General features: G+C 46.1%; 1 protein-coding gene and 1 long non-coding RNA gene across 33 annotated transcripts in view; one reads left to right on the top strand and one right to left on the bottom strand.

Moving 5' to 3' along the window:
- Positions 1-26981, bottom strand: part of Kalrn (kalirin, RhoGEF kinase) — a 604205-nt gene that overhangs the window by 143974 nt on the left and 433250 nt on the right. For all 31 annotated transcript variants that reach the window (XR_001781845.2, XR_001781844.2, XM_011245955.2 and 28 more), the window contains one exon: positions 3176-3419. Coding sequence is in view for 29 of the 31 variants with exons in the window: in XM_011245955.2 (XP_011244257.1) it covers positions 3176-3419 (244 nt within the window). In the remaining 2 variants the exon portion in view is untranslated. The remainder of the gene's footprint in view (positions 1-3175; positions 3420-26981) is intronic.
- On the top strand, positions 7048-25599 carry Gm41448. Of its 2 annotated transcripts, none has more exons than XR_876038.3 (3): positions 7048-7265; positions 18719-19015; positions 21841-25599. It is a non-coding gene; the product is annotated as a predicted gene, 41448 (long non-coding RNA). The 2 variants fall into 2 exon arrangements; XR_876039.3 differs by having other exon boundaries at positions 22853-22905.

A 26981-nucleotide genomic window follows, 5' to 3' on the forward strand; every position in this document is an offset into this window, starting at 1 on the left:
TCCTGTTTCTGGCCCAGTTATCCATAGAGCATTTAGCGTATCATAGATAGTCCTGGGACCTCACACAGCCTGTAAGGTATCGACTTGTGCCAACCCACAAAATCTAGCAGGGCTAGTTCCTTTTTCCTGGGAACTGAAGAAGAAATCAATTCTGACCTCCACATTCCCAGTTTGAGGCTGTCCTCTCCTATTCCACAAAGCCCGGGGAACGCATTCAGGGTAATTTCTACTGTGGCGTGCCTACTGAATAAAATCAACAGCTGGCAGAAGAAAGCGCCAGGTTGCTAGTAGGTGGCCAGGCTGGGAGGCAAGCAGAATCAGCTCACTGGGTCTCTGTTGCTTCCAAACGTGGTCTTTTATTCCGGGTATGAGGGTGCCTATAGCATCCTGTGTCCTGACGGTGGGGGGCAGAGCGCTACAGTGCTCATGTCTATATTCACACCCCCAACCCCACCCCGTCTCACTGTTGCTCAGGCAGCCCAGAACTTGTGGCAAGCTTCCTGTCTCAACCTCCTAGGAGCTGGGAGTATAGGTGTAAGCTACCATGCTTGGCCTGACACCCTATTTTCTAGCTCAGCTGGAATGGGAGTGGCTTCACACACTGCTGCTTTGCAGGCCCAGCCGGCCTATGCTTGGAAAGAGAGGCCAACCTGCAACTAAAGAGCCAATGCAGACTGGTGGTCACTTTTGGAAGCCATTCTGGTTGGTTCAGTTAGCTAGAAAGTCCTGCAACTGCTTGCCTCCCTCCTTTCTTCTCCCTTTCCCACCCTGGTCCTCAGCTCTCATTGGGTCCTATCTCTACAGCTTCCCCTAGTCTGTCCCATGGGAGTTTCACCCTGAATGCCTCTCACTAGCCTCTGATTCTCCATCCTTGGTTTGATGCTAACCACCTGCACACGTAGTGAGCCCATCTTCTCGGAGGGTGTGCACATATCATTCAGTCACAGGCTGGAAAGGGGGTGCGGGCTCCTCAGGGAAAAGAACCCATACCTGGGATCTATGAAAGCTATCTTTCTCTCCTTTACTGGCTGCACTCTAAGGTCTGGGTTTGTGGAAGTTTGTAGGCACTTACTTTGCTGGACAACAAAGGTTCGGGGTAAGTCCCAGGACTGGGGAGTGTTGAGTGTGCTTTGTGTGTGCAAGCTCTGGAGAGAGAGAGAGAGAGAGAGAGAGAGAGCCATTTTTCCTCACCTAACTCAAAACAGAGGCGCACTCTAATCCTGATTTTAGTCTTCCTTTACACTAAGGATGTCAGAGGGCATTGGTGGACATTGGTGGGCATTGGTTTCTTCAAAGGAACTTGTAATTACAAATTCTATACAGCTTCTCCATAGTGTCCCCAAGGTCCTCAAAGGAAAGAGGGGAGGAAGAAGATAGTGGCTCAACTAAGGGTGGGGTGTAGCTGTGTGTGTGTGTAGGAGGAATCAAGGTTTTTTTTTTTCCTCACTAAACTTGTTTTAATGGTCTCAAAATTCTGTGACAGATTTTTGGTTGTTTCCATTAAAAAGTACTGATTTTGAAAACTAATAACTTAAAACTGCCCCCCACCCCACACACACACAAATGGTCCACAAAACATTCTTTCCTTCTGAAGGTTTTAAAATGCATTGTTATCATTAACCAGTCTTTTACTATTAAACTTAAATGGCCAATTGAGACAAACAGTTCTGAGTCCGTTCTTCCACCACTGATTAAGACTGGGTGGCAGGTGTTAGGGGTAATATTCATTTAGCCTTTAGTTTGCATTTCATATGGAAATCTCCCTGAGGCTGAAGAGCTGGGCACTACGAGAATGGTAGTCCACCACCTCCACCTAGTGGTCAGAAGCAGAAATTCATGGTCCCAGCCTTCCATGTATCAGGCAGCCTGCCCTGGGTCTCATGCACAGATGGAATCCCCATGCTAATATCTGACCATTTACACAACTCAGATCTAGACTAAGATTTGGTTCTCTGTCATTTTCTGGGCCTCAGTGTCTTCAACGGAAGATGCATGAGTTTGAGGCCACAGTGGTTTTGGAAGACAGTGTTCTCAGACTCCACTGTGAACCAGCCACCTGAAGAACTAGCTGGTGTAGAGTCACTCACGGAGCAGGTAGATGGGGCCTGAGCGGCCCTGCTGCTAACAGGCACACAGGAGCTGCTATGGTGGAGAGCTTTTTTGGAGAGCCACTACAGTTAGTCTCCCTGGCACCAGTAAATAAGAGGCACACGGAAAACAGACCAGGCCTGGATAACGGCGATCAGTGGCTATTCTTGATTGTCAAATTGACTACATTTGGAATTAACTAAAACCTCCAAATGGAGGGCGCCCCTGTGAGAGATTATATGCCTGATCTGAAGTAGGAAGACTCACTTCTAATCTGGATCTTGGAGGTGGAAAGACACACCTTTAATCCAGATCTTTTGAGATGGGAAAACCCATCTCTAATCAGGTTCACATCTGCCAGAAGTCTACATAAGCCACGGAGGAAGGAAGCTTCACTCTTAGCCTGCTTTTTCTAGCCTTGCTAGAAGGTTCATTCCTTCACCGGCCTTAGAGCCAACTTCTTCAGGACCCCAGCGCACACTGAAGACCAGCTGAGACGTCCAGCCTTGTGGACTGAAGAACTACTGAATTCTTGGACTTTCTGTTCATGGCCAGCCATTGTTGGGTTAGCTGGACCACACCCTGTAACTTATTCTAATAAATCCCCTTTATATATGTAGGATTTATTATGTATAAATGTATATCATATATATTCATTCTATAAGTTCTGTTACTCTAGAGGACCTGGACTAATACACTGAGTGCATCGAAGGAAAAAAGAGGCAGGGTGACCTCTGACCCTGAGCAGAGGGGCTAGTCAAGCCCTACTCGGCTGTGACCAGTTGCTGGGGTTGCTCAGTCCTCCTGTCAGGGTGAAAACTCAAATCTAGATGTAGTAGTGTGTATAGGGAAAGCTGGGAGAGAGCTTGGAGGTTAGTGGTTCAGCCATTGTTTCATTGTTTTTAAGATGAGATGGACACAGAAAGGTTGGATGTTTTTCTCCAAGCCACACAGACACAGACACAAGTAGCTTTTACTTCCGGCTCTCCACTCTCTCAGAGAAGCCGGCTCAACCAAAGCAGACTCTCAGGTCAGTTCTACCATGCCCAGCCCGCACCTGCCACCCCACCCCCTCAACTGTCCCTACCTTTCAAGGGGAAGAAGCAGTCCATTTCCACGCTGCTGCGAGAGTGTGAGATGCACAGGGCGCTGCTGGGTACCAGGCCTTCCTGTGGGGGGCTCCGCTCTGTGGTGCGGACCAGACACCAGCCAGGCCTCTCACTCGGTCGTTCCAGCAGCTCCACCGTCTGGCCCACCTGGATGCTCAGCTCGCTGCTGTGGCCTGCGCTGAAGTCCTGGAGGACCACGGTCAGCTCACATCCACCTGAGAGCTGTGGTGGTGGTGGCAGAGGGGTAGAATTCGAGGGTGTGTGTGTGTGTGTGTGTGTGTGTGTGTGTGTGTGTATAGGCAAGAGGGAAGAAGGCAAAGAATGGGTGAGAGTGGAGGGGAGGAGAAAGGAGGAGGATAGATGGGAGAGGGTAGAAAATGTTTGGAATAAACAGGAAGGAAAAAGAAAAGAAGAAACAAGGCAATTAGCACAGTGTTATTGGCCACTCAGACAGTTCAGCCACAGCCGCTCTGGAGCCTGCCCAGAGCCGGGGCTTTCGTTCTAATTCCCGGCCTCCTTAGAGTCCCTTCTATTACTTCTGTGCCAAGCTTCCTGTCAATTGTCCCTTCAAACTCCTTCCCTGTGTGCCCTGTTCTTCCTTCCATAGCCCTCCCTGGTCCCCAGTGACAGCCCTTAGACACAGATGTGCTCGTGTTTGTTCCCAACTCACTCTCGCTGCGATCTAGGTGATGTCTGGGAATAATGTAAGACATGATCTCCTTTTGTTCCAACCCACAGAGCATCCTTCATCCTTACCCCTCTCCGAGCCATAAGCCTAAACCAGGCTATGACAACACAAGAAAGAATGGGGCTTTGCTCACAGGCATCTGCCTGGCCCTCAGGGACCAGGGGGTGGGAAGAGAAGGGAGAAGAGGAGCCATGCCTTATTTAGGAGCAAACAGTACTGCACTCTATGCTTAAATGGCCTATGTTTCCCTACTGCAGGGGTGGGGGTGCAGAAGAATAGAGCAGGGGAGAAACCCTGGAGGACAGAAACAGGCCCTACTGGCTGCACCCTGAGGTGGCTTGCTCTTCACCTAGGAGTCTGTACCCCTTCCTCCCTTACCTTGGCCACACATCTATGGGGATCACTTATATATCATGCTCATAGAATGGAGCTCAGAGCCTCTAGTCTGGAATAGTAACTGTGTTAAGAGTCAGCAAGGAAGGCAGGGAACAGAAGGGAGGAGGCAAGAGGCCCAGCCTGCTTCCAAGGTCCATCCTAAATGTCTGTTCAGAGGGAATTTCCATATCGCCCTGGGGGAATTCAACTTTAGTCTATAGAGCTCTGATCAAGGGATTTGAGCCATCTGCTGTGGGAGCTATACCAACATGGCCATCCAGATAAGCAGCATGCCCTTCCAGTTCACACTTGTTCTAGGGGACACTTCTCCCTGAGGGAGGGTAGATATCATCATATGAGTGGGGAACTAACTATCTGACCAGAGCAAAACCTTAGCTACTGAAGGGGTCTGAATGTCAGAATGCTGGGACTGAGGAGATGGCTCAGTGGGTAGGGTGCTTGCCACGCAAGCATGGGGACCTGACTTTGGATGCCCAGCACCCATGGAAGAAGCCAGCTGTGGTGATACATTTCTGTAACCCTAGGGCTAAGAGGCAGAGACAAGAGGATCCTGCAGGCTTGCTGGACAGCCAGGCTAGATAACTGGCAAACTTAAGTTCAGTCAGAGGGGGCTGGCGAGATGGCTCAGAGGGTAAGAGCACTTCTGAAGGTTCTGAGTTCAAATTCCAGCAAGCACATGGTGGCTTACAACCATCCGTAATGAATTCTGTCGCCCTCTTCTGGTGTGGCTGAAGACATCTACAGTGTACTTACATATAATAATAAATACATCTTTGGGACCGAGTGAGCAGGGACTGAGTAAGCAGGGCCGACCTGAGCAATCGGAGAGAGCAGAGGTCCTAAAATTCAATTCCCAACAACTACACGAAGGCTGTACATCTGTACAGCTACAGTGCTGTACTCCTGTACATAAAATAAATAAATCTTTAAAAAAGAAGTTCAGAGGCCATGTCTTAGAAAACAAGGTACAGCTACAGTGCTGTACTCATGTACATAAAATAAACAAATCTTTTAAAAAGAAGTTCAGAGGCCATGTCTTAGAAAACAAGGTGAAGAATAAGAAGAGGAACATCTGACTTTGACCTCTAGATGTCATATATGTGAGCACATTCTCTTACAACACACACACACACACACACACACACACACACACACACACACAGAAATCAGATCAAGGCTGGCTGGCTGGATACACAAAAGTGTGTGTCTGTGTGTGTAAGCCCAGACCTTAGGCTATGAATGGAAGAATGGGAGTCACCTTGGAAGCTCATGAGATGCAGACTCCTGGGCTGTGCCTCCCCTGACCAAGCTGCAACCATGAATTAAACTCAGTAGGCTGGGCCTAGCAATCCAAGGGTGTGGATTTTAACAAGGATATCCTCCTCTGGAACATGGAGAAACAACTGCTGGAGGGTTTTCTACTGTCACCATGCTGAACCTGAACCTAGACCTCTAGTATGAATCCCACACACCTTAAGACTTTGCAGCGTGGGGCACACTTATTTCGGGGATGTGACCAGGCTTGGCAGCAGTGAGGCAGTGGCCTAGGGCCCTGATGCTTGGGGTGGCCTATAATAGTCCCACCCTGCTGAATTTAGCACTGTGTTTAGCACTGCCCTCCATATCATGGAAACATAGTTGCATCCTGATAGTCTAGCTCAGTCATTTTTCATTCCCTGGTTACAGCCCAGAAGATTGGTTCCTTCTCTCACTGATGGGCTCCTTATAGAGAGCTAGATGACAAAGGAACTGCTTGCATTCTGGAGAGTTTCTATGGCTGAGCCTCAGCAGAGGAGCCTCTTGTCTATTCCTGGGGCCACATACATACAGGTGGGAGTGGACCTTGCAGACTTTAGACTACACTACTAAGCCAGGGGAGAGCTGTAAGCCCTTTCGCAGGCTGCCAAGGCAGAGCAGAGGAGCCCGAGGCTATGGATGTAAATAGCTGGTAATTTACTAGACCATCTACTGTTTTCTGGGGCAAGTTCCAAGCCCTATTAGGTAGGGGAGAGGGGTAAGATTTCCAAAGGGGAGGGGAGGGAGAGACAGAGCCAGGGTATGTGTCTACAGTTCAAGATAGAGTAATGGGGACGTTGTTCAGCAGTAGAGTGTTTGCCTAGTATGCTGGAAGTACTGGGACCCCTCACTAGCACAGCAGAACAAGCAACTAACCACCACAAGGAAAAATCAGTTCCCAAATCAAGATCCAGTGCGTGAAGAAAATGCCACTAGGTGGCAATGTTGCTTCCAAAGGCTGCCCAGTTTTCACACTCAGGAGGATAGTCAGAGGCTCAGGACTCCATGTCTTCATAAGCACACACCTAACTGTAGACCAGCAAAGATGACCATTATGGCTCAAATGTCCATGCACACCTTGCCTTGATGGCTAGATCAAAAAGATTTGCCACACCAGGTCTCATTCTATGGCAAGAGTAGAAATGCAGAGTGTCTGTAGAGGATTTAAGCCGTATTGGGCAGAGCTGACTGACTGACCCGTTAACATTTCCTTCTAACATCTCTTCCCAGATCACCAGGAAGATGCCAGGTGGCTGCGGGAAGTCCAGCTCTCACCAGAGCAGCACTATTTAGAAATCCAGGCAAGAGCAGAGAGGACCAGAGATCTTGGCACACTCACGGTCCTTACACGTGATCCAGTCATGATTTCTTGACTGTGAGACTCACACCTAGTGAAAGTTAATCTCAAGATTGTGTAATAGCTCATTAAACAATAAAACCAACTCCCCTCACTATGACTGCTTAGATATGTTTGTGTGAGCATGCTGTGTGCGGAGGTCAGAGGACAACTTAGTAAAGATGTTTCTCTCCTTCCACCTTCTGGGAACTGGAGTCAGGTTGTCAGGTTCGTGTGGCAGCGCATTTACCTGCTGAGCCGTATCCCCATCCTGACACTTTCCCATCTCTGACTGGATTGGTCCAGTGCATCTGCAGGTTCTCCCCACCCGAGGGGGTCCAGGGAGCTTCAGGTACGTGTTGTTCCTTCCTCTTTCTGTCAGCAGGATTGGAGTGTGGCTTTCTACTCCATACTCTCCTTGCTGGCTCATTTCCTGGTTCTCCACTCCCTAACCCCCTCACATCTGCAAGGTTCTCACTCTCTCAACTAAAGCCCTGGTCTCAGGAGCATGAGTCGACTTTATGCTGATGTTGTAGAAACTGTTGCAGGTGGCATCTCCATTTTAATCCTTTTCTTCCACACAGCCTCTTTATTATTATTATTCTAATTAATTAATTAATTAATTAATTAATTGATTTTTATGTATGGGAGTACACTGCAGCTCCCTTCAGACACACTAGAAAAGGGCATAGGGTCCCATTACAGATGGTTGTGAGCCACCATGTGGTTGTTGGGAATTGAACTCAGGACCTCTGGAAGAACAGTCACTGCTCCCAACTGTTGAGCTATTTCTCCAGTCCTCCATCTCCCTGGCCTCTTAAGAACTATTTTAATGTTGATGTTGGCAATCTCCTTGGTTGTTATTCTGTGTGTCTTAGGTCTCTGGCATGAAGCCCTCGCCTCTGGCATTGGGTACAGTGTTTCTGTTCAGAGATGGTCTCTTTGTGTCTTCTGGGTTTCCTTTTCCTCTGACAGCTTCCTTTCCTGGTGTCTGCTGCTGCACACAGCCTGCCTTCTGCTTTTCTTCTCTTGACTCATCAACCACGGAAGCCACCCACTTCTCCTCGCCTGCCCACTACCTCTGTCTTTTGTTCACCGAATCCTTCCCGTGGGTAGAGCCGGTCTGAGGCAGGCAGCACTGATGCCGAGGTCCCCACCCCAATCTCTTCTCTAGTTCTTCCACACATACAGATCTTCCCAGCTAGCTTTGCTTGTCAGTTCCTCGGACACGAGCTTAGACAGCGTTAGTTACCCCTCGCCAGTCTCTCCAGTCTCAGAGCTTACCTTTCCCCCTTCTCCTGGCTCTGCACTGATCTCCTCTGGGTGCACTTTAACTCTCTCTTTTGCAATGGGTGGCCTCTCCACCGATATCACATGGAGTGTCAGCCTCCCCCTCTGATCCACCAAAGGACAAGCCAGTCACTGGCTCCTCTCTTCCCTCGGACAATCTTGAGAAAACCAGCTCTGCTGAGCCAACCTTTTCTACCCACTACGGTGTGAATGTGGACTCTGCTTCTCGCCCCTGGCGTGTAGCTGTCTTCAGACACCCCAGAAGAGAATGTCAGATCTCATTACGGATGGTGGTGAGTCACCATATGGTTGCTGGAGTTTGAACTCAGGACCTTTGGAAGAGCTGTCAGTGCTCTTAGCTGCTGAGCCCCCTCGCTCTAATCTTGTCATGGGACTTTTGCTTTTGATGGTGGATAACTGCATAAAGTATATTTGATTCTGAAAATGTAAGTTTAATGCAAAGCTTTATAAAGTTAAAAGACAAATGACTGTTTCCTTAGCTCTATTTTTGCTTGCTTAGCATTTGGAAGCCTCCTTTAAGAATCAGTGTGAAGCTGGACAGTGGAGGCGCACTCCTGTAATCCTAGCACTTGGGAGGGAGAGGCAGGCAGATCTCTGAGTTCAAAAACAGCCTGGTCTACACAGAGACCAGGACAGGCTGGTCTACACAGAGAAACCCTGCCTTGACAAACCGAATGAGCTGGATTGCCCCAGGGAGCCTCTTGTACTATGTATGGAACAGGAACACAGTTGATCTGCCTGACTCTGCCTCCTGATTGCTGTACTCACTAACTATTTAGAAAGCTTTGGGATAGCATCAAAACTGTGTATCTTACATAAGAACAAACAAACCAAGAACAGTATATAAAGTCGTATATATAGTTAAGTGAAGAACATCACTATTCATTGGAGCAGATGAAAATGTTAGCCTTGGCATTTTTGAGCATAGCCCTTGGGTAATTTCCCATCTGCTTCCTTTTTTAAAAACCAGTCCTGTCCAGCGTTTCTCATCTACCCAACAGTTTTATAACAAAAATAACGATAACAACGCCAAAAACATCCTTGAAAACAAACCAACAATCGTAACTAGGAGGGAAAACGGCAGCCTTTCTAGGATGGCACGCTAGTTGGAGGAAAAGGGGAGAGGGTGGGCAGGTCCCCTGCGGGCAGAAGCTTTGGGCACGTATTATTCCATGGCTGGCCCGCCTCTGCATGGTGGTTTCCAAATGCCTCTAAACCCGTGAGCTGCAGTACCGGGGAACTGAGATGAGCTCTTCGGAACTTAAGTCATTTGACAATTTACTGCTGTGGTTTATCTTGGTTGGTTATAATGTCTGAAGCAAATGTGAAAAGCAACATTAGGATGCAGGAATATTATCACACAGCTCTGGGATTTCTTCACTTTGCATGGATGCCCGGGGAGCTGCCAGGTCCAATTAAGAGTCTACAATTCGTGATGTGCTTACTCTGTGTGCTCGCACTGGGCGATAGAAGGAGCCTCTTCTTCATCTTACCGTTTTCTACAGGGCTTAAGGGGCTCCATGGCCTCGAAGGCCTCATGGACTGCACAGTAATTAATAGTTGGAAGAACATGGGAAGGAGAGTTGGGAGGCCTCAGAGCTTACAGAGCTCCTTCTACGTGACACTGCCTATATCCTTCTCCTTCTCCATACCTGAATCCTCATTCTTAGGAGAAGAAATTGGACTTGGGGCCCTACTACCTCAGACATTCCCTGAGTAGACTGTTTCTGTATTCATGGTGGGAAGCATTCCTGTTTAATCACCTCGAGCATTTTTCTTTTCTTTTCTTTTCTTTTCTTTTCTTTTCTTTTCTTTTCCTTTCTTTTCTTTTTTCTTTTGGTTTTTCAAGACAGGGTTTCTCTGTATAGCCCTGGCTGTCCTGGAACTCACTCTGTAGACCAGGCTGGCCTTGAACTCAGAAATCTGCCTGCCTCTGCCTCCCAAGTGCTGGGATTAAAGGTGTGCGCCACCACTGCCTGGCCTGAGCACTTTTCATTAATGTGTTATATCGTTTGCCACCTACATCTGCATCACAATAAAAGATCAAGTTGAGTAGAAGTCATCTGTGCTTAAATTTGTCCATCCTCTGAGTCTAGAGTGATGCCTGGCATGTAGTGTATACTCAATGAATGCCTACTGAGCACGCCTGTGACTGTGTCTCATGAATTGATGCCGGATGTGTAGGAAAGCAGAGTGACTGCAACATGGAGTGCTCCCACTGACTGCAAAACGCAGTGCTCCCACTGGCTGCAATGCTGAGTGCTCCCACTGGCTGCAACACTGAGTGTTCCTACTGGGCTGCAATGTTGAGTGCGCCCACTGGCTGCAATGCTGAGTGCTCCTACTGGCTGCAACACGGAGTGCTCCCACTGGCTGCCTGTCTGTTTCCACTACTGTGTCCTAGGCCCTATAGTCCGTTTGCCCTAGGACCCTTCCCCTTTTAAATCATCTCACCTTTTTTGGTTTGTCTATAATTCTACTAAACTGTAAACTTGACAAAAATTACTTAAGGGTGAGTTGTAACCTTTAAGAACAAAGAGAATAGGAGATCATGTAGGTGGACATGTACAGGAGAGGCCAACCTGTTTTCATTATGCTTTACTTTCTGAATGACAGACAGTAGACATAACAGAACCATATGACTTAGTAGAACAGAGAGAGGAGATAAGGTGCCTGCCAATCAGTTAGCTTTGCATAGCCCCCTGACAGGCTTAGGAAGTAGAAGCACCAGGCAGCATATACTGTGTCTATGTATATGTGTGCACATGCATATATGTGGATATGTGTATACGTGGAGGTAAGGCAGGTGGATGGGTTAAAAGTCTGTAGAGACCCTTAAACCTGCCCTCTATCTTGTCCATCCTGCTCTGGAAAGTTGAAATTCAATGCAGGTCTACATACAGAAGTAGGAAAGTGGCCACCACTGTGTTCCTCCAGCCCCCAGAGCACTGGCAGCCAAACAGAAACATTTGGATAGATCTGACAATAGAAACATTTGGATAGATTTGACCATTGTTTACTGAAGAAGCCAGAGGACTTAGAGACACTTGAATACTGACATTGAGAGTCTCTCCACCAAAGCACATCACGATGACACCTGACAGACAACAGTCCTGCTCCTTGTACCAACATCTGGTGTACCTCATGCATGCACACGTATCCTCAGCTTCAGAGAAGCCTAACAGAGGCTAAAACAGGTAGATACATATGAGCAGGACACACTACAGTGTGGTTCTTGACCCGATGTTTCAAGAGGCTGATAGGAAGAATTAAAACCCCATCCTGGAGCATGGCACTAGGAAATATTTTACAAAAGGCCACCCTGAAGCCCTCTGAGGGCAGAGGAGGAGGAGTCAGGTGAGACACAACAGTAACAGTCCTTGGCAACAGCAGATTTCAAAAGCTACAGTGAAACAAAGAGAATGGCAAACTCCTCCAAAATTCCAAGGAGGAATCCTGCTCCTGACCAGAATAGAGCTTTCTACAGGCATCTTCAAAGCGGCAGTCTCACATGTCCTATGTCCTTCAGCCACAAGTGTTCAATAAAAACATTTTTTGTTTGTTTTTTGACACGGGGTTTCTTTCTGTGTATCCCTGGCTGCCCCCGAACTCACTCTGTAGACCAGGCTGGCCTCAAACTCAGAAATCCACCTGCCTCTGCCTCCCTAGTGCTGGAATTAAAGGCATGTGACACCACTCCCTGATTTATTCTCTATCTTTAAAAAATGTATTATTTTTCTATGCACCCACTGTCTGTTCTTTATCTCTGCCCCTCCCCAGGCTTCAGAGAACAGAGAGTTGATGTTGAATTTAGTAGAGTGTTAAGGGTAGTGGCAGCTACTCTTCATTTCTTTCCCACTTCTTTGCCTCTGGAGAGCCCACACAAGTTATCAACAGAGATATGCCCAGGAGGGCTAAGCAGGTCTTTACCCATGGAGGCGACAATCCCACCAAGAGAGAGGCCATCCCAGTAAGTCTTGAGTTTGACCAAGGCTGTCTACACCATGACTCTAATTGTGCCCATGGGAGGCAATTTCCTGCATCATCAGAAAGAGAACTCCAGCTGACCTTCGGAGGAGGCAGCAGACATGGCTGGGGGAAACATGAGATTAAAGAGAAGGACAAAAGCTGTGAGTTTCTCTGAATGCCTCCAGGCAGCCCTGCAAAAGGTCTGCTGTCATAGGACACTAGAGAGCTGAACATCGGAGGAAAGCAGGCCAAAGACCGGAAGTGATTGTTTTCACGGTGCAGACTACGATCAAGCCTCAGATGTTCAGCTGTGGCTCACAAGATGACCCTTTCTGATCACCCCATCTCCCCTCCTGCTCCATTCTGCATGTACAGTCACACACCCTCTAGATACCCTTGGCTACTGCTCCCTAGTCTCTGTGCCTATAAAGTGCAGCTCCACCTTCCCCTCCTGTCCTTACTATTTGGACCGACTTGGCAGGCACTGTTGGCCACTAGAGAGCAGCAACGGCTAGGAGTTAGAAAAGGAAACCACCAACTTGCTTAGCAGATGGCAGGCTCTCAAGAGAGTCCTCCTGCCCAGCTGAAGTACACTTCTAGTTCAGGCAGAAACCACAAGGAAGCCATTGTGCATCACAGCTGGTGGGTACCAGGTGTTTACTGTTTCTTGGGAAGGAATTCCTCATTAGGAAATGAGCAACCAGAGACCAGAGCAAGTTGTGGGGTCTGATTGTAACCTTAGCAAGTGTGATCCAGGATTCCTGGTTCTTGCCTGTATGCCCGTCCAAAACACTGTGCACCAAGGTGGTGGTTGTTGTTGTTGCTGCTGCTGCTTTTGTTCCTCTTCCTCCCCCCCTCCTCCCCCTCCTCCTCCTCTTCTTCTCCTCCTTTTTCTCCTATTCCTTCTCCTCCTCCTTCTCCCATTTTCCTCTTCCTCTTCTTCCTTCTCTTCCTCCTCCTCTTCTTCTTCCTTCTTCCTGCATGTCCCCTTATGGCTTATCCTGGGTTAACCACCTGCCCACCCAGATCTCAAAATACATTTGGACAAACTAGTTGAGATAGTTATAACCGATCTGGCAGTGCTGTAAATGACTAAAACTCTTTCTTCCGTCTGTTGGCCAGCCCCATGCTAACCTTAGTCCTCACTGTCAACCAAAGCCTTTCTGCAGGCACTTCTTTCTGGGCTACTGTGTCTACTCGTCTCAGACCATCCGGCCACGTACGTGCGGCCCCTAGGCCTGGACTTCTGGATCTCCCCATACGCCCAACTTGTTTGGCTTTTGCCTCTCCAAATATGTTCTCTACTGGGTTTCTGGATGATGCCTGGGCTATGTCCTGGTCATTTCTTCCCCTGGACTTAATGATGGTCAATATTCCAACTGAGATAGTTCTCTATTCCTCTTTGCTCCTGGAGCTCATGGTTCCTATATCATATGTCTTACATTCTTTGTTGGACATCCTGAACTACTTCTGGAACTTCCTCAGACTGTAACTTTTAAAGACATTTTAGGTGATTTGTGCATGTATGCATACTATAAAATTATTTTCTGGCTTAGCTATTGAAGTATTTTTACGGTAGATTTTTGTTTTTGTTTTGTTTAAGACAGGGTCTCTCTCTATAGCCCTAGACTTTGGCTGTCCTGAAACTCACTATGTAGACCAAACCTCGAACTCACAGAGATCCACTTGTTTCTGCTTCCCAAGAGCTGGGATTAAAGGTGTGCACCATTATGTCGAGTTTTATAGTAGATTATTAACTTTATCAATTTCCCCTCTTCTATGGTACTGTTTTAACAATGGAGTATCTTATAGTTCCATGGTTTATTATCATTAAAAAGAACTGTAGCTGTGTGTGTGTGTGTATGCATGCCTGTGTGTGCATACATGTCTTTATGCACATCATTTACTAAGAGCTAAGCGGTTCTTACTGTTTCCTTACAATTTTTGTCACTTTGAGCTTTTCTTGCCATAAAATAAGTCAGCGTTTCTATCCCACATGCGATGTATCTGTCAGTTGTGATGGCTATGGGAATTGGTCAGGCTAAGAACCTTCAAGACAACATGGTGATTGAGAATCTGGGTTGGAGCTCAGCAGCTCTGGATCTGACTCAAGTTCTATTACAGATTGGCTGTATCATCTGCGAAATGTTAGAGGTGTGGACATGGTTTCTCTCCAGGATTCAGTCCCACACTGAATATGCCACACTTGAATATGAAGGCCAAATTAATAGGGGGATGTTTGTTAAAGGAGGGAGCAGCTGGAGGTACCTGAATGGCAAGGCTGGTTGAGCCTCTGAGGCTGCATGTGATGTCCCCTCCAGGCCAGCCTGTACCTGGTCCTGCTAAATAGCCCAGTGGTGTTGAGCAGTCAGGGCTGAGAACATAGGATTTTGCCTCCTTTCCTTCTGACAACCATGGCTGGCAGTGACCATGATGGTGATGGTGGTGAGGTATTACAGAAGAAAAGTAAGATGTAGCTCCCAGCAGAACACTCAAGCTAGACTTAAGACTTAGCAACTATGGCAATGGGAAAAGTCAAGAGTATATACACCCTTCAAGAACCAGGGATGGGGATTTTATTCACTTTTAAATATGAGCCAATTATATCAAACAGGGATTGAGAACAGACAGGTCATTTCAGGGAGGGAAGAGAAATTTTGATTTAAACATATTTAAAATTTTATTATTCATTTCTTCCTGTGCTGCTTCCTCTGGATTTTGGAGTACAGTGGCTAGAGTGGACCAGCTTGGCTTGAAACATGTTCTGGACGGAAAGAGAAGTCAGGGATGGAGGATTTGGTGATGGAAATCCCAGGCTCTGGGAACCCCAGGCTGCAGCTGAGAGTTCCCTGCGGTAGTTCTCAGGAGGAGAACAGATTCTCTTATATCTTTGGGGAAAACCAGAACCTGTGGGAATGGCGGGAGGGAGAGTTTGGAACTGCACCTTTGGGGATGCTCTGGGCCTCCTTTCAGCATCTGGGAGGCAGAGGAAACTTAGTCAGGAATGGCCAGGGGCGACAGCTTTGGAATATCTCCTATCTCATCAGTGAGGAAAGGAGTGTCCAGATGGAGCCCAGAACTGGCAAATAAGAGAGAGCACGTCTACCGTGGGTGCCACTGTGGTAGAGCCTTGCAGAGAGGCTGGGCTTCAGGTTTTCAAAGGGGGCTCCCTCAGGGTGAGAGGAGGGGCATGTGGCACTAGGCCTTGGTTGGACCCCAGACCTGTCTTAATGGCACAGATGAGCAGGGACTAATGACACAGATGTGATAAAGATGGAGCCATCTCTGAAGCAGGTGCAGCTCTGCCTTCTCTCTCAGCCTCTGGAGGGAACTCAAGCCAGGGCACGCTGCTCTTTTTGGCAAAGGGTGGGAGACAGAGGTTCTCATCCATTGGGCCTTTACAACATTGTAGCATCTGTGTGGAGACCTGACACTTGTGCATAGCTATGGATCATAGCTACACGAAGATTTGTTTTTTCTTTTTAACATCAGTCATGAAGTAGAAACAAGGAAAGGTGTTCTACACAGTAGAGCAGGGGACAAGTACGGTAAGAAAATCAGGGCTCATTCCCTCAGCACAAAATGTCTGCCAAGGCCATAGAATTTCCCAGGGCCTAACACTGACCTCAGGCTGTCAAGCAAAGGAGAGAGAACACAAGGAACGCCAGGATCTACAGTCTTACCCTTTTGTAGGACTACTGGGCAATGCAGAACAAACAGATTTTAGGTTATGGAGGTGTGTGTAGGAGCCTTCGCAGATTAGAGCAAGGCCATAGAGAAAACACTCAGACTCCTAACCCCATGTGTGATGCTTTCTTCCACCTGCCTCTGTGATCCTAACTTTTGCCCTGAAAACTTGCCATCTACAGACCCAGGCACACAATGGCCAATCCCTGGACTCTCAGGTGTCCAGTGGCCCTTTCTGCCTGGAGCATCCTTCTCCCCAGTGCCAACCTTCAAAGCTGTCTTGCTCCTTTAATAAAGGCTAGAGTTCAGTTTCCTTACTACTAGTCTATCTCACGTATTTGTTGAACAGACCGGTATGGGAAGCTTGCTATGTTCCAGGCTCTCCTATAGGACACAGGAACTCAGCACCAAAGGTAACCACTTCTGTCCACCTGGAGTTTGCATTGAGTAGAAACACTCAGAAAACATGATACACAGGTGAAGTCGACAAATGTTAGTGACAAGTGCTGAAGGGAAGACAGTACAAGCTGTTTGTGTCTGAATGCATGTGTGCGGACCATGCTAGCATGTGATGTGGGGGTGCAGAACTCCTTATAACCCAGGGCTGCAGAACTGCCTCTGTTCTATGCACTTTCATGTATGTCAGGAACCTTTATGATACTAATATGAGCTCGGTCCCTGTTACAGTTCGTATATAGGATGTCTCCATGGGCTCATATTTGAGTACTTGGTCTCCAGCTGGTTTTGGGGGTTGTAGAACCTTTGGGACTTGGGGTTTTTGGAACAAGGTAGGAGTAGGTCACTAAGGGTGAGCATTTAAGGACTGCATCCACCTCCAGTCTAGCTCTGTATCTCCTGGCCCAGTCACTATGGGAGGAGCTCTGTCATACTCTCTTGCCACCACTACACTTTCCCTACCATGATAGTTCATACTCTCTGACACTGTGGGTCAAAATAAACTATTTGTCATTTAATTTGTTTCTGTCAAATATTTTGTCATGGCAACGAGAGACATTGTGACTGTCGATCCTGGATGGCAGCACTTAACATCAGCTTAGGTGACTGTAGTATAGTATTTAGTACATTATGCCATCATTAAGTTTATATTATGTTATTTGTCTCATTGTGATATCTATCAGAGGTTTCAGTACCTAGACAATCTTTTTTTCTTTTTCTTTTTTTTTGGGGGGGGGTATAGGATCTTACTCCATAGTCCTAGATGGCCTGGAACTTGCTATGTAGCCTAGGCTACCTCTAACTCACAGAGGTCTGTCTGCCCCGCCTCTGTGCTGGGATTAAAGGTGTGTGCCACCATTTTTAGCATGAGCTTAGGTACCCAGCCACAGTATTTAAGGGCAGGGTTCACGTAAGCTTCTGCCACTGCCACTTGTTTTCTGTGTATTTGGGTCACTCTGTAACTTGAACTGGGATCCCTTGAGACTGTGTCTTCAAACCTGCATCTGCTCACTCAGTGTTTCCTCAACTGAAAGAAAACCCAGTGCCAGAACTCAGAACTGCGTGTGCCCAGGCTGTGGCTCTCCTTTGGCTTTCTATCCCTTAGCCCATTCTTGCATTCCACTCTTCTGTCTGTGACAGACATATTCTCCTGAGATGGTGCTGTCAAAAATTAATTTCCCTTCTACAGATTACTTCTGAATGAGAATTATCTTTAATCAAATAACTTTAAAAGAGTTTATCTGTTATAGAAATTCATTTGCAGAGAAAAAAATGTTCTCTCTCCTTCTCCCTCGCCGATATTACTCCCCTTCCCTCTCCTTCCCCCCTCTCTTGATAGACTCTATGTAGCTTGAACTCACTATGTAGTCCAGGCTAGCCTTGAACTCAGGGTTTTCCTGCCTCAGTCTTCCAAGTGCTAAGACCAGAGGCAGGAGCCATCACAACCAGTTTGACAGCTGGTAGAGGTTGCCTTCTCCTCCCCTCTAGTTGCGCTTAGCAACTGTTTCTGGTGAGAAGAGGGTGGCTGTGCTGACATGGGACTTCTGAGGCTGAGAGACAGGGACCTGTAGCTCCCTTGCATTACTTGCAGCCCGCTGGTGTGTCTCGAGGACACACTGACAACTCTACAGAATCCACGAGACAAGGAACAGCCTAGTGACAAGAGCCCAGCAAATGAGCAGTGACCCTCAAGCCTCTAGGGAGAGAGACCTGCTGCTCTATTCACCCCACCCTCAAGAGGAATCTCACATAAGAGCTGCTGGCCAAGTGTTCCACAGAAAGTTCCAAATAAATGCTTCTTGCTTCAGGTCTTTCCATTTTGAGGGAATGTGCCTGCTGCTGCTGCTGAGGAAGCTAACTATCTGCTTTTCTTCTCAAATAGAGGGGACCTGGGTCAGGAGACTAAGGACTGCCAGCTGAAACGCCATTGCTCTCTGACACACTAGAGGAACAGTGTGCCTGGGACAGCCATGTAGAAAGCAACAAGAATGACAACTCTACCCCTACCCTGTCTCTGTGCCGCTTCTGTACATTCTGACGGGGGGGGGGGGTCAACAGCTGAGCTGCAAATGCAAGTTTTGGCTGGGAGGTAATGTTCAACTTAGTAAGAGCTGCCAAAGCACACAGAGGAGAGGAACAGAGACGGTAATATCCCTTTCATGGGTATGGTACTTTGTAGCTGTGGTGGTCTGAAAGTTAAGTGACTGCCACAGTCTAAGGGCATTTAAATACTTGGTCCCCAATTGGTGGCGCTCTTTGGGTAGGTCTAAGAAGAGTGATCTTGTGGAAGAAGTATGTTACTGGTGGGGATGGGGGAGCTTTAAAATTCCAAAAGCCTTGTGTTATTTCCAATTTGCCATCTGTCTCTTGCTTTCATTTCAGATGTGAAGTCTAAATTCTCAGCTTCCTGCTCCAGCCACCACCATGTCTGCCACTTGCCACCATGTTATTCCTGTCATTATGGAATGTATCCCCCCTGGAACCATAAGCCCAAAGAAACTCTTCTGCAAGCTGCTTTGATCATGTCGTCTTAGCACAGTGATAGACGCATAACGAATACAGTAATCAACAAAATGCTTCCGTATCTACAATTTCAGTTTACTCTCATGATACTCCACTTTCCAGTTCGGAGGCTGAGGCTCAAAGAGCTTGGATGATCTATTCAAAGTCATACAGACAGTAAGTTCCAGGGTTGAAGACTGAGCAACAGAGTCTCTGCTGCTAGATTCTATTTTCTATTACTTTCAGATGCCTTCCTGATGATCTGCTTACTGGACTTTACACATTAGAGTAGGTGGGCTAAGGGCTTTCTGTGACATGGCTGCAATTTCCTGTATGAAAAGACTTCCTGGTACAGCTGACTATGGTGCAGGCTTCAGGCAGCAACATTTATTGCCGGAGTCTAGTCCCTTTGTGCTCACAAGTGATTGGACCAGGGTGAATGACAAATGATATGGCCTCTCCTCTGTGTGCTTTGGTAGCTCTTGCTAAGTTGGACATCACCTCCCAGCCGAAGCTTGCATTTGCAGTACAGCTATTGACACAGTTAACTCAACTAGTTCTCATCTGTCAGGACCTTGAGGTAGGAAATAGCAAGCAAATGGTGCATTTACCCGAGGGGGAAAAAAAGGTTGCTCTGGGAAGGAGAGAGGCCAGTGGGGCCACAGTGTGCTGGCGCTAAGGTAGTTTGTTAGGAGACCCCAGAGACTGAGCAAAAGGTCAGGGTAGGGTGCAAAGCCTGCATGTGAGATGGACAGGTGGCAGCGAGACAAGATGGAGTGTTGGTGGAGGCTTCATGCCATGCCTTGTGGATTCTTGGTAGGGCTGCCCGGGGAGAGGAAGGTAAACTGGGGCTAGCAAGCAAGGCCCCTCTAACCATCTTGATCTAGGACCACTCAATAGATACAGGCTTCTCAGGTCTTTAAGTTCTACGGCCACAAGTTCCCAGTGCCCATGATGTCTGCCATGCTTGCATGGACTCCTGGTAAGATCTAACCCTAACATGAGCTGTCTTCAGAGAGTTCTTTTCCTAGGAACTAAATGTAACTAACTCAAGCTGGCATGGCTGATGTTAAAATTTAAAAACCAACTCTGTGTTAATAAGCCTCAAGGCACATAGTGTTTTCTAGAACAAAATATGTACACATGAAGACCCACAAAGAGTCTGACAGTTAAGCAATGCCAACACTGTCAATGCTCATAACTGCTTGTAGTTCATGAAAGGAAGCTAGCTCTACCCCTCAGAGAACACTGTGACTGGGAACTCATTAACTGTCGTTAACCCACAGAGGTGACGATGACAATCGCTCCAGAGTAAGACAAGGACAACTTGTGTACACACAGTTGGGTGCTAAGTGGTACAGTCAAGGAAACAGGCTCATGAACTCTACGTGTGCATTGTAACGGACATAAACTAGTGCTTCCTGCAAGACTGTGACTAGCTAAAATGGTGTCTTCTGGGTGGTCTTTGACCTACCAAAAGATAATCTTCATAGCTCCGGAACACAGACAGTGTCAAGAGTTCTGGGCTGAAAAGAAGGGATCTGGCATGCTAGCCTAGTTCTGTAGTCTGGACAAGCAAATCTGCTTTCTTTTCTTCTCTCTCTCTCTCTCTCTCTCTCTCTCTCTCTCTCTCTCTCTCCTCTCCTCTCCTCTCCTCTCCTCTCCTCTCCTCTTCTTTCTTCCTTTCTTTTTCTCCTTCCTTTCTTCCTTCCTTTCTTCCTTCCTTTCTTCCTTCCTTTCTTCCTTCCTTTCTTCCTTCCTTCCTTCCTTCCTTCCTTCCTTCCTTCCTTCCTTCCTTTTCTTTTCCTCCCTCTTCCTCCCCCTTTTCTTCTGTCTTTTTGTTTCTTTTTGACAGGATCGTACATAACACAAGCTAGCCTTGAACTTGCAATGTAATTAAGGGTGGGTCTGAACTTCTGATTCTCCTGCCTCCAACTTCTAGATTACAGAGACTGTAGAAATGCACCATTTGTAGTGTCAGGGATCAAACCCAGGGCTTCATGTATGCTCTGCATGCACACTGTACTAATAGAGCCACACCCCCAACTCCATGATGAACAATTTCATCCCCCCCATCATAGTTACTCCATTATCAAACAAATGGGCTTACTTAAAGACGTTTAAGGTAATTATAATTCTAAAATGGTATAATGAATGATCAGTCACATATTCTACATGCGGCTAGTCATCCAGTAGCTATTCTCATTAGACACATGGCAGCCACATTCCCATTTTATGTCTAAACCCTCCCAAATAACTCAAACCAGGACACAGGGTTGGTTACTTGGTGTACAGACCTAAAGGGGCCTCAGCGACTGACTAAAGATTGAAGAGACTTCATTGAGCAGCTCATTTCTTACATCAATTACATTTAAAATAAATCAAGGTGGAATGGATAAGAGTGCACAGTCCACTCTTGTCATCCTTTCTCCCTCATTTCTTTCAAGGGCAAGCTGGGATGCTTAGTTCCCCTCTCGCAGGCTTTCCCATAGAAATGCCAGTGGCAACACCTTCTTCTTTATTTAATACCCCACTAAAGCTGGGGCACAGCGTCCACACCCCCTCCATCCTGGTTCAGTGCTGAGCTCTAAGCTGCCTGTCTGCTGGGAGTTAGGCAGGTGCATCTGGGATGGGGGGAGGGGAAGGTCATCGAGGCGGATGGTCAGCCGGGGGTGGGGTGGGGTGGTGGTGCAACCACAGAATTATCTTCCTCATCATCTAATGGACACACAGTGCTTTAAAGCTTCCAGCCTTTCTCTCTCAGTTTGGGGAGGGTTGGAATTTCAGAGGGTCAGGAATTTTGGAGAGAAGTGCTCCAAGTCCCCAGAAAGCACACACAGCCTGCGTGTGGGGTTGGGGGTGGGTGGGAGCTTATGGTGCATTTTAATGTCTCCCACCCACGGATGCTATGGAGAGTTTTCTCTAAAACCCTTCAAAACCATTTTAGAATAATTTTGGAATCCCCATCTGACTGCTTCTCCTGGATCTTCTTTCTCTGGCAGATCACACTCCCCCAGTCACTGCCTTTTGGACAGAGACGAGTCTGGCATTACCATCCCTCCTGTGACAGCATGGGAGGCTAAGTGGACTTTGCCCCCTGAGGGAGATGGAGAACCTGGGTCCATCTCTGGCTGTTTCTGGACGATTTTCTCATCTATAAAATTAGAACACTGGGCATCTGAGAAAATATTTTCAAAACATCCTTAAGCTCCAACTCTGTGTTCTGAGCCACAGCTTCTCCTGTGTGGGGTCGGGTGGGGAGTGCCAAGGACTCTGGGCAAGCGTGTGGGCTGTTCTGAACTCTGTGGCTTTGCTTCAGGAGTGTCATCTTGAAAGGCCTTCTGAGATTACAGTCTTCTACACTGCAAAGCTCTTCTGAAAGAAATGCAGGGATGAGCCTCACCTCCTCCTGGTCTACCAGACAGCATGTCCTAGCTCTAGTCTAAATTTCTCTCAGGAAAAATTCTCTTATGGAAAGTTCTTGTGTCTACATTCAGTGTACTTGTCCCCAAGGTCACTTAGCATTGCTTTAGAAAACCCTCCCAAATGTTGGCTCACTGACTCACAATGTGGCCACATGTCCTGATCCTCCAACCACATGGCACTACTAAGAGGTGAGATAGAAGTCATGTTGACTACTTAACTAAAGGCCAAATAGCCTCTCACACATACACCACATACACACCAGTCGTATTAAATGTGATCTTTCTTGGTTACTGTCAAGGTCATGAAAAATCTTCCTGCCCCCGTTGCAGGAAGATAAGTCTCTCATTAGCAACTGTCTTGCCCACTTCTTTCTGAGGAGAGAGGTTATGAAATGTGAGCAAGTGCCAGGCGGTGGTGGCACATGCCTTTAATCCCAGCACTTGGGAGGCAGAGGCAGGCGGATTTCTGAGTTCGAGGCTAGCCTGGTCTACAGAGTGAGTTCCAGGGCTACACGGAGAAACCCTGTCTCAAAAAAAAAAAAAAAAAATGTGAGCAAGCTCACACTTTTCTATCCTTTGCTGCCTACAGAACCAGGTCCGCATCTCTGAGTCTGTCTTTTGTGGCTTGGAGGAGCCAGTCTTCCCAACTCTCCAGTGCATCTGCTATATAGACAGATCCTCTGCTTCAAAGCACAGCCACCCTTGCTGATTTCCAAACACGCTCAGCATTTCTCTCAAGTCCCTGTCTCTTACCACGATGTTTCCTTACTCTGGGTAAGTATGCCTTCCTCTAAACAACACAGTTGGCACCTTCTGGAAACCCTTTGCTACCTCTAAGCTCAACTCTAAGGCAAGGAAGCCTTCCCTACAGTCATCTCTTCTATAGCCACCCCTATATGTGCCACTGACACCAGCAGGCCATAGATTTTCTATCTCACTCAAGTCAATCACGAGACTAATCCTAAGAGCTATGGGTGACAGGATCTTATGAAGGCAGACAGGGGAAACTTGAGAATGCTTTTTAATTGCATATATATATATACACACATATATATATATATACACATATACATATATACATACACATACACACACGCATACATATATATACACACACACACATATATATACACACACACATACATATATATACACACATACATACATACATACATAGATACATATATTTGGTGTTTGGCCTACATGTATGTCTGTGTGATCCACTGGAACTTGAGTTACAGAAAGTTGAGAGCTGCATGTAGGTGCTGGGAGAGTCGCCAATGCTCTTAACTGTTGAGCCATCTCTCTAGCCCCTATTATTTTAATTTTGATCAGGACAGAAAAATGAATTCAAAGATATCCTGGATCTGAGGATCTTATATTTTATTGAAAAGAGGGAGAGAGGGAAGGAATACCACAGAATTAATCATGAGATCACCCAGCAGCAGTGCCTGAGCCCAAACTGGCTCAATCTAAGGGCCCAGATGAATTGAGACTCACTCAGGCTGCCCCATAGCAGTTTTGGAAACTCAAATTCTGCTGGTCTAGGTGGAGCCTAGAACATTCTAAGATAAAGAGAAAACTACGAGAAAAGAAACCACTCTGTCAGGCGAATTCAGATAAACGAAGATGAACTGATTCCGACTCACGTTTTGTGAGATGAGCTGTTTTCTCCCCAACTACGCTTTGTTTTGTGTATTTTAACGTCTATAATTTTAATGTGGGCATACGAAATTTTTAGTTTTACGGGTGCTTCTGGGATGTTGCTTTTCTACTTGTTAAATGATCCCAAAGTCCTTGGTAAGAGTTCTAAATTCTGTAGGGCTGCTCTGGAATCTCAAAGCTCCCTTTGAGTGTTGATGAACCAATCAACTCTAACTTAAGTCATGGCTTCTTTGCTTCTTCTGTGGTGCTGGGTTTTGCACTTGGAGCCTTGGGAATGTGCTCGCCCACTGAGCTCCGTGCCCAGTCCACTCAACTCAATTTTACCCATAAGAGGCAGCTTCTTATTTTGTTAGCCACTAGCCATCTTTATCTAGCTTCCCTAGTGGGTGGGACCACTTGCATGTTTCTCCTAATGCAAAACTTCTGGAAGATTCCTAGCTTCTGGCTGCTCAGAGTTAATAGTCAAGTCTTATACCCACTATCAACTGGCATGGCCTTTATGTATTGCTTAAGATTTATAGCTCTTTCTACCCAATGTACATCTGAATTTTGAACAAATATGGCACTGAAAAATAATTTATATTTCAATTAGTGTCTTGAATCTACCTTCATTTATCATGATTCATAATATACTTAGGCTCCTGCCATTCTGTTTGTAGTTCTTCTAGTATTGAAATTTTATACTTATATTTTCCCAACATAAAAATACATACTTTTCTAACAAAAAGTTAGCTCCTACTATTTCCTTCCTTCCTTCCTTCTTTCCTTCCCTCCCTCCATCCCTCTCTCCCTCCCTCCCTACGCCCCCCCCCCTTTCTTTCTTCTGAGAGAGATTTTGCTCTGTAGCTTCTGTGGTTTAAGGCTGCCTTGAAACTTGATCTTCCCATCCTCCAGGGCTGGACTTACAGATGTGAGACCAACAGTTGCTACCTTTACCCTGTTCTTGAGGCAATCAAGGATTTCATCTTCTTGGTCTCCTTCCCTCTAAAGTGCTCCATTTTTTAAAACTGTTGTTCCCTCATTTCAAATCTGCGTTTTTCCTCATTGCTTGTACTAAATATTTAATAATATTTGAAACCATATGTTAGTATTTGTTATTCTCAGTATATCTTACACCTAATTCTTCCCTTCATATTTAATTTTCTTTTTTTTTAATCAAGGACTTATAATTCCTAGGTCCTTTTATGTCTGAAAACAGATTTATTTTATCTTTATTTTAAATTATAGTTTAGCTCAGCATAGAATTCTAAGTTATAAAAGTTTTACATTAGCACACAATCTATCCCTCAGCCTCTGCGGTGGAGAATACACACACACACACACACACACACACACACAGAGAGACACACACACACACATGTACACACATGCACATACACACACAATGCACACACAGACACCTGAGCACACACACAATGCACTCATAGTAATAACGTTTCTATTACTGCGCTTTTGCTTGCTAGCTTGACTCACTATCATTCATATGTATTCCCCCTGCCCCCATTTTAGACATTGTACCTCTTACATCTAGAAGTCCAACATGTGCAATTTTTCATATCTTCCAGGTATCTATCCAGCTTTTTAAATGTATAAATATGCCCAATAACTATAACTATAACTCTCTCTCTGTGTCTCTGTCTGTCTGTCTGTCTGTCTGTCTGTCTCTCTCTCTCTCTCTCTATATATATATATATATATATATTCATATATATTCATGTCTGTTAATTCTAGCTTCTTTGTAAATTCAGAATTAGTGTCAACTGATTCCTGCCACACATTTTCCAGATTCTTTGCATGCCTGACAATTTTTATTAGAAACTAGACATTGTCGATTTTGCCTTATTATATTTTGCCAATATTTTATATTCCCTTAACTATGCTCCCCTCTCCCCCAAAAGAAAGGTCTTTTCTGCGTAGCTCTGGATGTAGACCAGGCTGGCTTCAAACTTGGCAATCTGCCTCCCAAATGTTGGAATTAAAGGTGTGTAATACTAGCTCAGCGCCCCAGGACTATTTTTGAGTTTTATTCTGTGAAACAGTTACATCTTTAAGTCTTGTAGAGAGAACTACAGCCATCTTTAGCCCTGGACCTGCTGTTCTGCCCTGAGATAGCTTATATACACTCTGACTGATGTCTCAGAAACATCTTTGGGCTACAACCACTCCCTGTACGGAAACCTAGGGACTCAATGCAGAAAGCTGGGCTGCTTTACAGGACTCAGTTTGCCTTGCTTCTTAACCTCTCGGACATTGTCCTCATTTCTGGTGTTCATTTTCTTGAACATCATTTTTCATATTTTGTTCGCTAAAAATTGTTTTAGGCAGAAAAATAAATCTAGTCTTTGCCGCTCTATCTTGGTCAGATTTAGAAGTCTCACATCTTTCTCCAGGACCACAACCTCTCTTACTCCAATTTGCTTACTGTGTGCTTCACATAGGCTGTGCATCTCCAGTCTGAGACTCATGATGCTCAAAGAGCTCTGGGCTTTGAATTAACTTTTGATTATGGATGTTCGACTAATAAAATTTGTACAAATATTACAAAATCCAAAAAAAAAAAACCAAACAAAAAACCTCAAACAAACAAAACCTCCAAGCTTCTGGTCTCTAGTATTTGGATTAAAGATGCTAAAACTGTGTTCTGATATGTCTTTACCTCCTGGGACTGTTAGTTCAGAAAGCATCCTGCTTTTTCTAACTGACCAGCCTTCCTTCTTCACTCTCCTTCCTATGTATCAAAGATGCCTTACAGTGATGCTTTACCAACATCTCAATTCCCCTCCCAAGTCTGATAATTTTACCCAGTAGAATACATAGTGGATTCTCAATAGATTTCAATAATGAATAAGTAAGAATGGAGCTCATATTCAGATAATTTATGATAACTTCATTTTAGAGCTAAGACGTCTCTAAAACAGACCCCTGCTTCCTATGCATTTCTCATTGGTAGAGTTGTACTGCAGGCAGGTTATTGTTTATGTAAAAATGTGATTTTTCAGGGGCTGGAGAGATGGCTCAGTGGTTAAGAGCACTGACTGCTCTACCAGAGGTCC

Source organism: Mus musculus, chromosome 16 (assembly GCF_000001635.26).
Source record: "Mus musculus strain C57BL/6J chromosome 16, GRCm38.p6 C57BL/6J".
NCBI lineage: Eukaryota > Metazoa > Chordata > Mammalia > Rodentia > Muridae > Mus > Mus musculus.